The following is a 15,030-nucleotide window of genomic DNA, read 5'->3' as shown; positions in this document are numbered from 1 at the left end:
GGGGGCCCCGACCTCCCGGGGGGCCGACAGGGGGTGCCAGGGGGGTCACGCAAAGTTTGAGGGAAAGGGGAATCTTTTTGTTTAGATGTTATTAATAACTGCATACTGTATCTATCAATCTATGTGTCCTTTGATGCCAATCTTTTAATATTTTTTATTTATTAATATTTCATTTTTTTTTTTTTAAATCACATGACCGCCCTTCAAGCCAATCAGAATCGATTTGCCGCTACTGAGAGTGAAACTGATGTAGCAAATATTGTTTATATATATATGAATATAAATATGTTTATTGTTAATATTACTGTTGAATATTATATATAATATTATTAAGGCATAAGTAGCTTTCAAGAATGCTAAAAATATATGTTAATTGCTCATATTACTGTTCAAGATTATATAATATTATAAAGACAGAAATCACTTTAAAAATGCTTTAAAAATATGTTTGCTGTTGATATTACTGTTTAATATTGTGTTAAGAATGTTTATAACAGAAGACACAATGAATGTAATGAATGACAAACAAAAGATAAATACAAACATTTTTTAGAAGAATAACTGATTATTCATTATTAATACAAATATATATTAAGAAAATGTATTAAGCTGTATGATTAATTTGTCATATTTTCAATCAAAAAAATTGCAACAGGGGGGTCCCCGCCAGAGGATAATGCTATATGGGGGTCCTTGGCATGGCAAAGTTTGGGAACCCCTGCACTAACTTATCTCGTGCCCTCATTGGTCATGTGCGTGTTCGTGTGTGTTGGAGGAGGGGCTCTGTAAGGAAGTGGCAGATGTGTTCCGGCTGTGTATTTTCAAATTCTAGCGCACTCAAGCTGGTTTCTCCAAAATTACCTACCCCACCTTTAATATTTGTATGATTCCTTTAGAGATTTGAATGCTATATTTCCCCTTTATATACACAGGACTGCATACAACAAGCACCTACTGTAAATAGGCTGCTGCACTTCCATAAAGTTGTAGCTCTTCTTGTAACTTTATGTAGAAAGAAGACATTATGTGCAGGGACAAGGTGAAAGCGACAGTTAACATGTTATTTTAGCATTTCCTTATCACAATTTGTTAATTACAAGGTTTATTTAAAGATGAAGTATAAAGCACTATATAACAGCACATATTAAAACTCAAGTGATACTGTCCACGGAATATAAATCAGACCAAAAATGTAATATGAAGTGGCTGTGTTTAATTGGCCTGGAGAAATGTATAATTTGAGTGTTTTATCAAGTCACATTTATCTTTCTTATTGTGCTGTGAACAGTGAACCTGAATTATCAAAGGCGTCAAGAAAATGCTTCTTGATTCTTGTCTTGAGTTGAAGTCCTTGAACCTTTTTTTCAAAGTCTATTATTCAAGATGGAAAGATGATAATGTGATGGACTGTGTAATTACATCTGTGATAAATAATTACTGCAAAGTCGTGCTGTTAAGAAAATACAATTGAAACTCAAATAGAGGAAAAATGAATGTGAGGTTGTCTAACATGACCCTACAGTGTCACGTGACCTCCTGTGTCATCGCAGCATTCAGCCGTGGAAGACGGCTGGAACAACAGGCTTTTCTCGAAAAGGCAAGAGTCCACAATTTGAATTTTAAAATAGCTCAATAAAACATGTCGACGAAGAAGTAATTTGTTGTTTCCTGTGTTTGTATTCAGTCTTTTTGTGTCTCTAACAAGCAACCCTGTGTACCGTTTCCACATACAAATGTTTCAATAACCACACACAACCACAGTTCACAATCCGTGAATCTCACCTTGCAAAAAAGCTATAGCTTCAAACTATATTGCGAGATCACAAATAAATCCACCTATTCCCGCTTCGAGTCATTCTGTCTGGACCAATCAGTGTCCTGTGAGGAGCTGCTGGAAGATAATGTGTGTGGTTTATAAAAAGAAGAAGGGCCTTTATTTATCCCTGAGAGGAAATTCAGTTTTCACTCTTTTATTATTATAATATAAATATAGCATCATTATTGTTGTGTACACAGTGCAAAACACATACACATGCACAGGAGAGGAGTCAGAGCGGACATGCTGCCAGGTTTTCTGGCACCAGGAAGCAGTTGGACACCTTGAAGTGCCCAGGAGGTGAATCAGCACTTCTCCAGCTACCAGTCAACACTCCACAGTTTTGGTTCGATCAGGATTTGAACCATTGACCTTACAGACTGAGCTAATGCTGCCCGAGGAGGAACAGAATGACACTTAAGTTGACTTCCCATGATGAGAGATTTGCTCTTTGCTCAACGCAAGGTACAGTATAGGGCACAGAGCCTTGCGGGGAAAAAGAGCTGTTTAGTTTTGTTTTTGTATAACCTCCCCTATTAGCTTGTGTCGCTTCTTACAGCTGACATCTGATTGGTTGTACGTTGAAAGGTCAGCAGCAATCAAGATCAAATTTGAATTAATTTGAACTTTGAGCGTAGCACTCAATGGCAATATCAGGGGGGTAGCTTCCCTATAGTCCCTCAGGACCACTCTTCAGAAGGGAAACATCGGCACAGATGGCCATTCAACAGCTGGTCAGGTGAAGGAAGCTTAAAGCCTCCTATGATTGGTTAAAGTGAGCCTGTAACCACCTCCCAAGTTCATCTTTAAAGTGCCTAACATTATGTTAGAAAAATATCACTCGTCACAGGCTTGGGCATTAATAACAGGATACATGTTTTTGTTATCATTTCAAGAATGGAAGTAGTCATCACATACAGAGCATTTGGTACAACTACGTCCAGAACAGTGTCCTTCACATGCTGATATATAAGAGAAGGTGTTACACAGTCACAAGATGTAGAATACCAGTTCAAAGCAGTATGTTTAGTTTAGATTAGCTAAGGCCAACGTCAGAAATGATCATGCTTGTCATATGTCTATCTCCATAGAGGCTGAATCGTCACGTTAATCGTTGTCACATAGCTATCATATGCCTAAAACAGTGTGTTCTGACGTATTTAATCATACTTCTGGTTACGTACACAACTACGTAGGGCCTTTGTTATCATGTGCTACTCTGATATTGGAAGAGTACATTCAGTATTTTCCCAACACTTTTTCCAAACAGTTTCCGTTGACAGTTTTTTCAAACAACCTCCAAACTTCATCTTGCACGTTTGTGATGTCATCTCTGTGACAAAATCTTTCTGTAGACTTCAGGAGCACACAGTCATTGCCTTGATGACACACTCACAATGTAAAAACAAATCCAACATTGCTTTGCAGCTGATAATCAAAGGAGACTATCCTCTTAATCAGTGTTGGGCAAGTTACTTACAAACTGTAATACAGTATATATGACTTATTACTGTCTTTTTTAAGTAATAAGTAACATTACAATATGACTGTCTCTGAAATGTAATGAGTTACACTACCTTTATATTACTTTTGAGTTACTCACCCAAAATAACCGCAAAATAATGGCTATAGGTATTGTAGCGACCCTGATAGGATGCTGAGGGTGTCACTCAGGTATCCCCCGTCTCTCTGCCAATCATAGAGCTGTACCGTGATGCTGGTTGAGGTGCGGGCCTGTCGTTGGGGGAGCAGACGGGGGAGGGCGGGAAGTTGTGACGTAGACAGGGATATACTGTATATATGGGCATGTGTGGTATCATGGATGTATAAAGAAGAGTTCTACCGCAAAGTTATTCTCCGTGGGGACTTCCGGCAACAATCTTGATTCTGATTGGCCAGAAGACTCGAAAAAACATCAGCAAAGATATTTTAATTAGAAGATGATCACTACGTGACAGAAGTTTTCAAAACCGTTTATGGTCTCCGGTACTTCCGGTCCAACGCCGACTGCATGCACAGCGTTAGAAAATCNCAACCGACAGTATATCACCATGTAAGAGGACCCAATTACGACTTGTTACAACTGGCGGCACTATTATTTATTCTTGTACATGCCGCAGTCACGTGTTTCAAGACTCTCACTTTTTGTATCGATGTTACCTACGCGGTACCTTGATCCTTGCATCCTGTGGCCTACAAGACTCTCCCGACACTTTGGCTACCAGACCACAATGTGGACTTGTAGTAGGTGTTTGTGTAAACAAAAAGTTCACAGACACACACTCAGTAAGTGGTAACACTCATTTCGGCGAAAAGTCAAAGAGATCTGGTCACGCAAGGTTTTGAAAAACCCGCGGTTCCCGTGTGGTTTCCTTTGATTTTTAAGAGTTCGTGTGGATGGGATATCTTATCGGGAATATTGTGCACAATAGTGAGATAGTACATTTTATAGACATGGCATTTACACGTATGAATAAATGATTACCGTTTATTTTACACTGTTCTGTTTGATAATAATGAGTACTTTATAAATAATTGCTTTTTTTAAATTTTAAGTAAATATCGTTATATTTTATGATCTATCATATTAATATATATAACTATATTATGATTATACTATATATAATATATTAAATATTGGAAATCGCGTTTAATCCGAAGTAGTTCTCGTCGTTGTGTGAGTAAATTTGGTCTGTCCAGGTGTTTTAATTTTTTTTACTCCGTTGCCTTTGAGTCGGGCAATCAATTATCACACATGTCCTGAGTAAAATGCGTGACTCTAAGGCAGTGTTTTTCAAAGTGGGGGCCCCGACCCCCCCGGGGGGCCGCCAGGGGGCACCAGGGGGGTCAGGCAAAGTTTGAGGGAAAGGGAAAAAAAAATCTTTTTTTAAAGTTACCTTTTTTTGTTGTTGATGTAATTAATAACTGCATATCTATCAATCTATGTTTCCTTTGATGCCAATCTTTTAATATTTTTTATTTATTAATATTTTATGTTTTTTAATTACACGACCGCCCTTCAAGCCAATCAGAATCGAGCTGCCTCTACTGAGAGTAAAACTGAGTATCTGCTCAGCTTTTGGAGCAAGTGAGAGCTAGTGAATATTTCGCTCTGCAGCTGGATGAAAGCACGGATGTAGCAAATATTTTTGTTTATATATGAATATAAATATTTGTATTATTAATATTACTGTTGAATATTATATATAATATTATTAAGGCATAAGTAGCTTTCAAAAATGTTAAAATTGTAATTGTTCATGTTACTGTTCAAAATTATATAATATTATAAAGACAGAAATCACTTTAAAAATACGTTTACTGTTGATATTACTGTTTAATATTGTGTTAAGAATATTTATAACAGAATACACAATGAATGTAATGAATGACAAACAAAAGATAAATACAAACATTTTTTAGAAGAATAACTGATTATTAATTATTAATACAAATATATCTTAAGAAAATGTATTAAGCTGTATGATTAATTTGTCATATTTTCCATCATAGTGTATTCATCATTTAAAAAAAGAAATTGCAACAGGGGGGTCCCCGCTAGAGGATAATGCTAAATGGGGGTCCTTGGCATGGCAAAGTTTGGGAACCCCTGCTCTAGACTACAGAATGTTGGCAAAAAAACTAAACCAAGGTCAGGCAGTGACAGCCTCTAAAGTAGTAATACTTATAACATAAGAAAAATAGGATAAACTGAACTTGATATTTGAAGGAAGTCCAGTAATACAACTACAGAATGAATGAAACTCCTCAGCAGCACAACAGTTTCAAACTCAAACAGAACCTTTAGGTTGTGAAGCTGATTTACCAACCAGCCTCTTTTGTTCAGTTCTGTCAAACCCTTCTTTATAAACTGAACTCACAATAATATGAAAGAAAAAGTTTGACATGTTGAGTAAAAGGCTTAAAGTTCACAAAGTCTATCCTGGCTGCTTATAGTGTTGTGGTAAGTCTCATAATATATATTTTTTTCGTGAGCACAAGGAAATGGAAGTGGTTAAATTAATGATTTAAAAAAATGCTATGGTTACAATGTAGGAGTGTGTTTATTTGTAAAGTACACTGGACCTTGTGTAAGGTCAATATGATTTGTTAAAGAAGGCTGATGGGTGGAGTTAATATGGTCGGTAAACAGATAACTAATGCAGATTATTATTCATCAGCTCCATATTATCAGCAAAACCATTGTACACCAGCCGGTACTATTGTGGAGGCTTGTCAATATACAGTGATGACGTGTTTTTGAAGGACGCCCCGGACGTTAGCCTTGCAAGGGCTCCCTCAAAAAAGAGTAATAGGATTTGTTCTTTGGATTTTAGAATATAGCAGAGATAAGCTTTGTATCAGACAAACCTTTAAGATACTTACACGATTTGTTCAGCAGGATAATCCTCCCATATTAACACCACTTTTAGGATTTCTTAAGCGTAAATGCAATCGCAAGAAGTAAAAAGCTAATGGCAATAAAGGAACAACGTCACATGGCTGCATCGCCATCGCTAAGCTAAAGGTGGCTAATGTTCGGTGCAGTGACGTTTAGTTGTCTCATTAAGTCACTCGTTATCGACCGCTGACTTTTTGACACAGAGGCTACAGATGTTCATGAGTGGGGTGTTTACTGAAATATTTTATTTTATAAAACTAAACTCTAAAGAAAAAACTAACCAAACGTGGTAAATCGCTTACTCATTTCTGGGTTTAAGGACTAATTCATGCACCACTCTATGCTGAACGACACCACCATCAAATCGGAGGCCCGTTTATTTCTGCTTCACAGACTATATGTATTTTGGTTTCAGTGTAGCAGTGAACTTTTGACGGATATGAAACACAAATCAAATGTTTGGATTTCTAGCAGTTGTTGACAATAAACCAGAGCTAAGATGCAGATGTGAGTTACAGAAGGGACCGAGGTCAGTTAATGAGTGGACAGAATGAAGACAGGAGCTGTGAGACCCACCTGCAGCATTCTCCTCCTGATTCAGGGTCACCCGGATGTTCTTCACCAGCAGCTTCCAGTCGTGGGCACGGGGGGGTTTTGGGGGAGAAACCACATTGTTGCGTGCACCCTATTTGAGAAATTATTATAAAGTAAATAACTCAAAATGTTGATCTACAGTGCGAAATATTATTAGCAACAATGTAAGTAAAGTAGAATTTCCCAGCTTTTTCAAATATAAACAACACAGTTCTATACAAAAAATACATAAATCAAAGAGCTTTGAAAACTACCTCCGAACTAAAAACACCTTTAAGTCGGTCAAATTGCATCATTCATCTTAAACACTGTTAGAATAATAAAAATACAACTTTTTAGGGGAATAAAACTTCTACTAACTTGTTTAAGCCTCCCAAGCCTTGTAATGTGCTTTGTATTTGTACCCTGCTGTAAGAAAGACAATATAGACGGGAAATCACCTGTGCTGACACACTGAAATCTAGCCAATGATTTGCAAAGGATTTTCTTTCTGACCATGGAGAGTTCGCATCAGTAGTAGCCACGGTTTTCACCTTTTAGCCAAATATTCATTCGTTTTTTTCTACACACACACACACACACTTAAAAAGCCAAAGAACATGAGTGTATCTGATATATTTTCCAACGTGTCCTGGTTAATGATTCTCAAAAAGACAATTTGGCTGTTTTTCAGTGAAAATTCTAAACATTTGAACAGTGTTAATTTCGAGGCTTGATCAAATCAGCATCACGTGACATTAGGTAATGTCGATAAAATCTAAACATTAGTGGCTGCTTTAATAGGGCATGTGCAGAACGAAATCACAAACTGTGAATCGTTTATGCTTTAGTAGATACACAGTAGCTTCGGAGATTTGACATAACTCCAGTATCTGTATTGCCATCAAAAGGAATGTGATACCAGTTCTAATTAATTTCCTTATGACACTCGGATACAAAAGTAAATATTAGAACATTTTAATAACTTACTCCGGTGTGGAAACAAGTCGCAAACACACAAAATATCTGTCTCATTAGCTTCTAATGATAACACTATGTTTACCAGCTGGTCTCTAACTGCTAGCTGGTGCAGCACAGGAAGTGTATAGCAGCTTTTTGAGTTTTGTTTTATTGTAAACTAAACTTTGTTTGTTGCAACACAATGAGAACAGTGAGAGTGAAACCAAAACAGTGAAGTTATGGGTATTAAAACGCACCTTAAAATGAAACTTTATATAGGTAAACTCATTATAAAATCTTCTGTAAACCCAGGGGGTGTTGCAGTTTCAGCTGATCAATTAGGATTAGGTTCAATAATACCTTCATATTGTCATTTTACAACATTACTATGACAAAAATATTGAAACTGCAATCAAAGGCCTGGGATGACAGACGTGCACACACTTGTCTGCATTGCTTTGTTGTGCGTTGGCAGCTGTTGAGATGTCATGCATCAGCATCCTGAACTCACCGTGAGCTGTGAGGCCTGAGCAGGCCTACAGCTGAGCAGCACAGAGGGGCGCGCCGCACACAGCAGCCCCCTCAGCTGCTGCTGCAGGGCCACTGCACGGCAGGAGGAGGCATGGTCCTGACAGAGAGAGGTCAGAGAGTCAGACATGTCCCACAGGACTGGAGCAGATTGACTAGGACTGCACATTCATGGAAATCTTATGGAAATTGCAATACGGACTAGTGCAATATCCAAATCACAGTAAGCTCAATATGAATTAAAGGCTTAATATTTTAAATATCAATCTGAGTGAAGTATTGCGGAACTGCATTAACATGTTGTTGGTACGGACCATCAAAAATAACAATCACATCATGCTTTTAATTTAACATTTCAATGATATTTGTTTTTTTGTTTTTGTATGGATTATTCCGTCTAGTATTGGGGGTCATATTGCAACTGCATTGTCATTTAAATTATTGCGATTAGTTCTTATTGTTGTTCAGCCATAATATTGACTGTCTTTCACCGAAAGATAACTTCTCTAAGCAGGTCAAAAACTACGAAAAATAAAGTACACTTTCAACGATGTTACATGTTCAGAGGACTTCCATTTACCTGGGTGAGGGTGGGGGTGACCTGTAGCACCCCCGTATCCAGGTGCGTCACCCCCCAGATCACCTTCACCTCGTCTTTAGCCTCCTGCATCTGAAGGTCCAGCTGAGGGACAGAGGAGAAAAACCAAAATGCCTTATGATGCCAGGGTTCTCAGAAAGCCTTCAGTGCTCATCAGCTTGACTTATTCTAACATCTATCAAATATTTAGTAATAAAACTGCCATTTATAATGTCTATAATGGTTATCTAAATATGATGTGGAACATAATGACCTACTTCTTTAATAAATATGTTCCTGTGGACTTTTGGCCTCTCATTTGAAAACACATCAGTCTAGTTGTATTGTTTAATGACTCAAATATCGAACCATTAAGCAAGCCTTAAATTGTCACCACAGCAACAGTTTTCATAACAGTAAATATCATGCATTCATTTGATGACTAACCTAAATGGCAACACTCAATCTCAGACTGAATCAAACCTATTCTCAGCACATGACTCTCTCAATCTCTTCTCCACGGCAACCTGTGGATGGGATTCATTTGTGTGCTTTGATGTGACGAAGTGTAATTATTCTTTAGATTACATTTTATGTGATTGTTTGAATTGAATCTTGCATACCATTAGCTACAGGAACATTTTCGAAATGGTGTTTCTCCTAAAAGCATGCCTTGCATTCTAAATCAGTTTATTAAAACCCTGAAGATGACATATCTCCAGTTTTCATCTCAAATAAAACACTAACGCTCTGGTCAACTCTGTAAACTCTACTTATCGTATGCAAACTCCAGACTGACAAACAAGAAACACTCATTAGAAAAGGTCAGCAAGGTGTACATCCTCATATCTGAGAGAGAAATTGAAGAATAATGGAAATAGCCAGAAACCTGCCTTCATGTCCCAGCATGCCTGGATTCCAGCGTGAGGCTGAACAACGGCCTCTGTGCTGCCAAACAAAGCTTCATCAGAGAGCAGGAGAATGCTTAGATGGATCCAGAAGAACAATATCACAGGCTGCTTTGATCCCACCCGGATCACTTCATAAAAACAGTGTTATGTGGGAGGCTACCATAATTATAAAACTCAATCCACATGGAGTGAAAAGAGATACAATGATGCTTATGGAAAAGCTGTAACCATCCAAATAGCTCCGATCATCTAAACTAACCATGATCAATGTTTCTCATACAGCATCTCTGTATAGTATGTGTATTCACTCTCTGTCCTACACTGCCCCCCCCCCCCCCACTCCCGTCCATGTGAGCCCACTGTGCTCTGATGTGTGTTTATGTGTTACAATGGCATTTGTTAGCAACCACAAAAAGAACACCAGTAATGACAAACAGATGAGTATGCTGCGTGGGGTCTGGGGGCCGTTTTGGCGGGACGTTGCGGGGCTCGCTGCTGCGAGGAGCGGACAGTGTGAGCTGGATTACTGGTGTCGTTTCCTGGCTGCTGAGTGGGGTCTGCGAGACAGCGAGACTCAGCCTGGGCAAACGCACGTGAGTGTGTGGCGAACTGTGAGTGGAGATCCACGGAGCCGAGGCTGAGAAAAGATAAGGTGTGTGCCGGCAGTTTCAGCTTTCTCAGCACGGCTGAGAAAAGATAAGGCTGAGTGAGTGAGTGAGTGAGTGAGTGAGTGAGTGAGTGAGTGAGTGAGTGAGTGAGTGAGTGAGTGAGTGAGTGAGTGTGTGGAGCTCCACGGATTGGTCCATTTGGACTTCGGTATGGTCATGTCACTATACTCAGGAAGAAATAAATGGAATGTCCAACGAGGCGTTCTGGGCAGCATAGACAGGTCTTTTCTGTGTTTTACTCGCTACAGGTTGTACTTTCAGGGTTTGTGACTCTGCAGACCGTTTACATGCATAAAAAGCTACATAACACACAAGGGGACGGGTAATAACCGGAAAAGCATGACATGGGACCTTTAATGTGGTGCCACTCCTTTGGGATGATGCATGTCACATGTGTGTCCTTCAGCACATGCAGCAGACCATGTGATGCAACCGTGTGCTAAAGAAAAAGTACACTGAGCGGCCCACCACAGTTCACCGGGTGCATTGCTGTGTCCCTGCACTGTAAATACCAGAGGCCTCTGGTCCGCATATCCCAGCACCCCTAACATGACGGGCCAGGACTATTCTAGCATGGATCAGAGTGAAAAGCTAACAAATGTTCCAGTGGATGGATGGAGACATTTGAAAGGCGTCTCTGACTAAGCTGAAACAATTATAGCGAAAAGAGGCTTCCTTTATGTTCCCGCCGCAACAACTGATCCCAACCAAAACAAAAGCACCCTGGCTCTAATCCTGACTTTAGCTCCTGAGTCTCTCACTCAAGTTGTATTTATGGCACAATGAGATCAGGGTGGAACTTATTGCTTTAAAAATAGCCTTAAAACAATTGGGTTAGCTTGTATAGCTGCTTGAATACATACTTTGGTGCAGATTTAACACTGAAAGTAAGAACAGGAGGAAAGCTTACCACAGATGCACACAAGCTGTTACATATCCCATCACACAACATTTCACTCACTTCAGTTAAATACCGCATCTGAGTCTGATGCATAAAGAGGGTTTGGAAAGACCATGATTCACCTTTTGGGATGATAAATAAAATGAATTGCTGCAATGTTCAGATGAAGACAAGGTCATCTTTAGTCATTTGTGTCATAACTTCAGTGTTTTAATGGTTCTCTACAGGCCCTTGATGAATGTCAATGTAGACAAAGAGGGCTAACTTTGGAGGTGAGTATGACAGTGATTTTTTTTTAGGTCTTCTTGACATTTGCCAAGCACTGAAAGACACCACACCATTTCATCTAAGACTCCTGCCAGGCCCGCAGTCAGCCAGCTCAGGGCAGCAATTGATGTTCAATAAAACCTCCCAATAAACTAAACCATATTGACATCCAAAGAGTGTCTGCTTTCAAATGCCTCAGAGCTAAGTGGATATTTACTAGTAGATACAACTAAGTATTGTTTACTTTCATGAAACTTAAACACATGCCTCAGAAGGAACTAAAGAGTAGTTACCTGCAGCTCCAGTGGAGCGATACACACTGTGTATTTACAGGGCTCTGCTGAAGGCATGGCTGTGGAGGCTGCACTGACAGAGAACTGAAGCTTCTCCCCGATCACACTGCAGCAAGCGGCCTGTTGGGAAGACAAAGTGAAGCAAGAGTATTAAATAAATACAGTTAGAATGCTGGAGCTAAAGCAGGGACAGCGTTGTAAACTCGCATGTAGTTATTCTATGTAACAAGAAAACATATCCAGAATTTGTAATAAGCTATTGTAAAAGTGCTGTTTTCCTATCCACATGTAAAAGGAACTAGAAGGATTTATTGATACTAAGGGCTGTAGAGAAAAGTTTGGAGCTTTTTCCATTAACATTGAAGTTCAAATTCTCAATAAACACTTGAATGCTGCGCTGTCTTTCTATTTACTTGAATGTGTGAATTCATTCAGTTGGGTAGGTAAGCTTGGGATGGATAAATTAAATATATACATACAAAAAACTAGAGACTCTTTCCAATGAAAGTAGCTAGCCGCAATAGCTCCAAGATTGCTATATCTAGTTTGTAGGTCGCCAAGTTGGCATCATTGACAGTTCGTCTCATAAAGCCTCTAAAGCTCTGCAACAAAAAAGGATCATTATGAATGCAAATACTGTCCATGGTAATGCAGCAGGGCAGAGTGCGATGAGGCAGGCAGGCAGAACCAGATTTATATCTAAATATTTGTCGATCAATATTAGACTACACTAATATAAGGCTACTAGTATTATAATATTACTGCAATAATATTCCAGTGGTGGCTGCTTAAGGTTGTTTCTGGCTCGTTTGATCCAAGCATTGTCCAAAGCTCAAAATGTATTGTAATAGATGTAAAAATTCTCAAAATGTACAATATGTTTTGATCCAACACAATATTCTGATTCAATCCATATATGTTAGGGTTTTTTTTTAAACAATATTTTCACCACCATAAGTAGACTGCCTTCTCTCCAGCTCACCGCACACAAAGGGGGGGGGGGCGGCATCTGTATTAACGGGTCAGTCTAGAAGCACTCTAACAGCACCATAAATGACATTAAAACAACCACAAAAAAACTATTATTGTTTCCCATATTGATTTAACGAGATGCTGTTATAACATGGAAACGGCTTAATTAAAAAAAATAAAAGCTTCAAAAATGTTTTAAGAAGGACACTGGGTACAGCTAGGGCTGGGCGATATGGTCACAATGATATCGCGATATTTACTGACTATATCGCGATATACGATATATATCGCGATATTCTGAAATGTCCTCTAAAAAAAAAATGTTTTTATTTAACCCCTTGATGTTTACAGTCACGCCAGTATGATGATTCTAGTAGTCCCTGCAACATATGTCTGCATTAAAAAAATCGACTAATAATGAAGAAAATTAACACATTTGTTGCAATAGTAATTTATGCACTAACTACATTACTACTTGTACTACAACATTTGAATCATCAGTTCTTCCTCATTTTCCTCAATTGTTCATATTTGGTTTATTAAAATAATGATATTGTGGTCATTGTTCAAAAATGTCTGCTATTATTATGAGTAGTATTATTATTATTAGTATAATGCGCTTTCTGTCTTCCTGTCATTATCAGGAATTAGACATGTAATGGCTATGTATTAGATTAGATTAGAACCTTAATTCTCCTAAACTGCTGGGACATTTCCCTATAGCCAATACCTTTTATATTTTCAACTCTTCACTTACTTGTCAGCATAGGTCGGCATTGATGTACAGAGCCGACAGAAGACCTTGTTTATATTGGCATCATATTGAGAGGTGCAGTGACGCGTCCTAAAACCAGGAAGTAAGCTGCTGGTTCCCTCGACAAAAAAGCAATGGGATTTCTCCATAGGGTTTTGGAAAATAGCTGGAAATAAGGTCTGTGGAAAACAAACCTGTTTGATAAATGCACGTTTTGTTCAGCCGGATAATATCCACATGTCTACCCTACTTTTATAATTTTCTAATCATAAATCTAATCGATAGATTATAAAAGGGTTTTAGACGCGTCACTGCACCACTAGAAAACAACTCCATCGATCAAGCTGGCTGAAGCTTTCTCTCCCTCTTCTTCTCACGCTACCTGTCACTGTCCTTTAACTCCTCCGGTGACTTTCTTTTATTTGAAGATAGTTTTTTGCCTAGCGCTCAGGGGCAAACGGGAGCCTGCTCGCGCTGGCTCCCGTTTGCCTTTCACCCAACAACGACAACCGCCTCACGAAACGCTATGTTTTAGCGTTAATAAACGAAACAATTTAACAACATTGCTTGTCAAAGTACCTATACCACTGGACAATTTTATTTTTTTTAAGCAATATTTTTAGTGGCCCGAGCGGGCAAGTGGAAAGTACGTTATGCTGGCCCGGGGTGTCTAAATAGTGCTTCCGAGCCAGCGGGCCATTTATAATGTTGAGCCCTGCTCTCTGTCACTGTGCATGTGTGTAATGTTTGTGTGCAAGTTAGACGGGGCCTGCGTGTGTGCCTGCGTGTGTGACTGTGTCTATGAGGGAGAAAGAAAAGCTCATTTTGGCCGCGGCGGGAAATTGATTTGACAACATAATACTCGATGTTCACGATGTGGTCATTTACGACATCGCATGGAGTGCAATCCACGATGTATCGTGTAAACTCGATATATCGCCCAGCCCTAGGTACAGCCCTGTAATACATGTGTTCCGTGTGTATATAGTCTTACGCAAGAAACACATAGCATGAACAGACTAATAAACAAAACCAGTCTTACAAAACAGACTTCTGCTAAACTGGTGCAGAAGCAAAGCTTCTGCCTTCGATGAAGTTCACACAGAACTGTGGAAAAGGGAGAACATCTGTACTTGCTTTCAACGGCATGATCAGAACATTCAATAAATCATTTTCACTGCAAAGGAATTTGTCTGTAATAGAGTTAATAATAAAACAGCTTTAAAGTGTCCTTTAAGTATTTAAAACACTCATTGCATTCATTCTGATTTGAGTGGAAGATGGGTGTGTTTGTGTACAGTTGGGCATTACATCACTGTGAGGGGAAACCTAAGCATAAACACAGGTGCTGCTGCATTCCTGTCTGCTCCACACACACACACACACACACACACACACACAAACACAC

General features: G+C 39.0%; 1 protein-coding gene across 1 annotated transcript in view; it reads right to left on the bottom strand.

Moving 5' to 3' along the window:
• The window catches only part of LOC104964829 (C2 domain-containing protein 2-like), an 18,886-nt gene extending 5,981 nt beyond the window's left edge, over positions 1 to 12,905 (bottom strand). The window contains exons 1-5 of the mRNA XM_010793714.1: positions 12,879 to 12,905; positions 11,897 to 12,016; positions 8,860 to 8,961; positions 8,263 to 8,379; positions 6,795 to 6,903 (exon numbers count right to left, since the gene is read on the bottom strand). Coding sequence (XP_010792016.1) covers positions 6,795 to 6,903; positions 8,263 to 8,379; positions 8,860 to 8,961; positions 11,897 to 12,016; positions 12,879 to 12,905 — 475 coding nt within the window. The remainder of the gene's footprint in view (positions 1 to 6,794; positions 6,904 to 8,262; positions 8,380 to 8,859; positions 8,962 to 11,896; positions 12,017 to 12,878) is intronic.
• Between the last annotated feature and the right edge of the window lie 2,125 nt (positions 12,906 to 15,030).

This window comes from Notothenia coriiceps, unplaced genomic scaffold (assembly GCF_000735185.1).
Source record: "Notothenia coriiceps isolate Sejong01 unplaced genomic scaffold, NC01 NC01_scaffold00001944, whole genome shotgun sequence".
NCBI lineage: Eukaryota > Metazoa > Chordata > Actinopteri > Perciformes > Nototheniidae > Notothenia > Notothenia coriiceps.
Note: the sequence above shows the minus strand (reverse complement) of the source record. Positions and strands in the feature narration are given on the sequence as shown.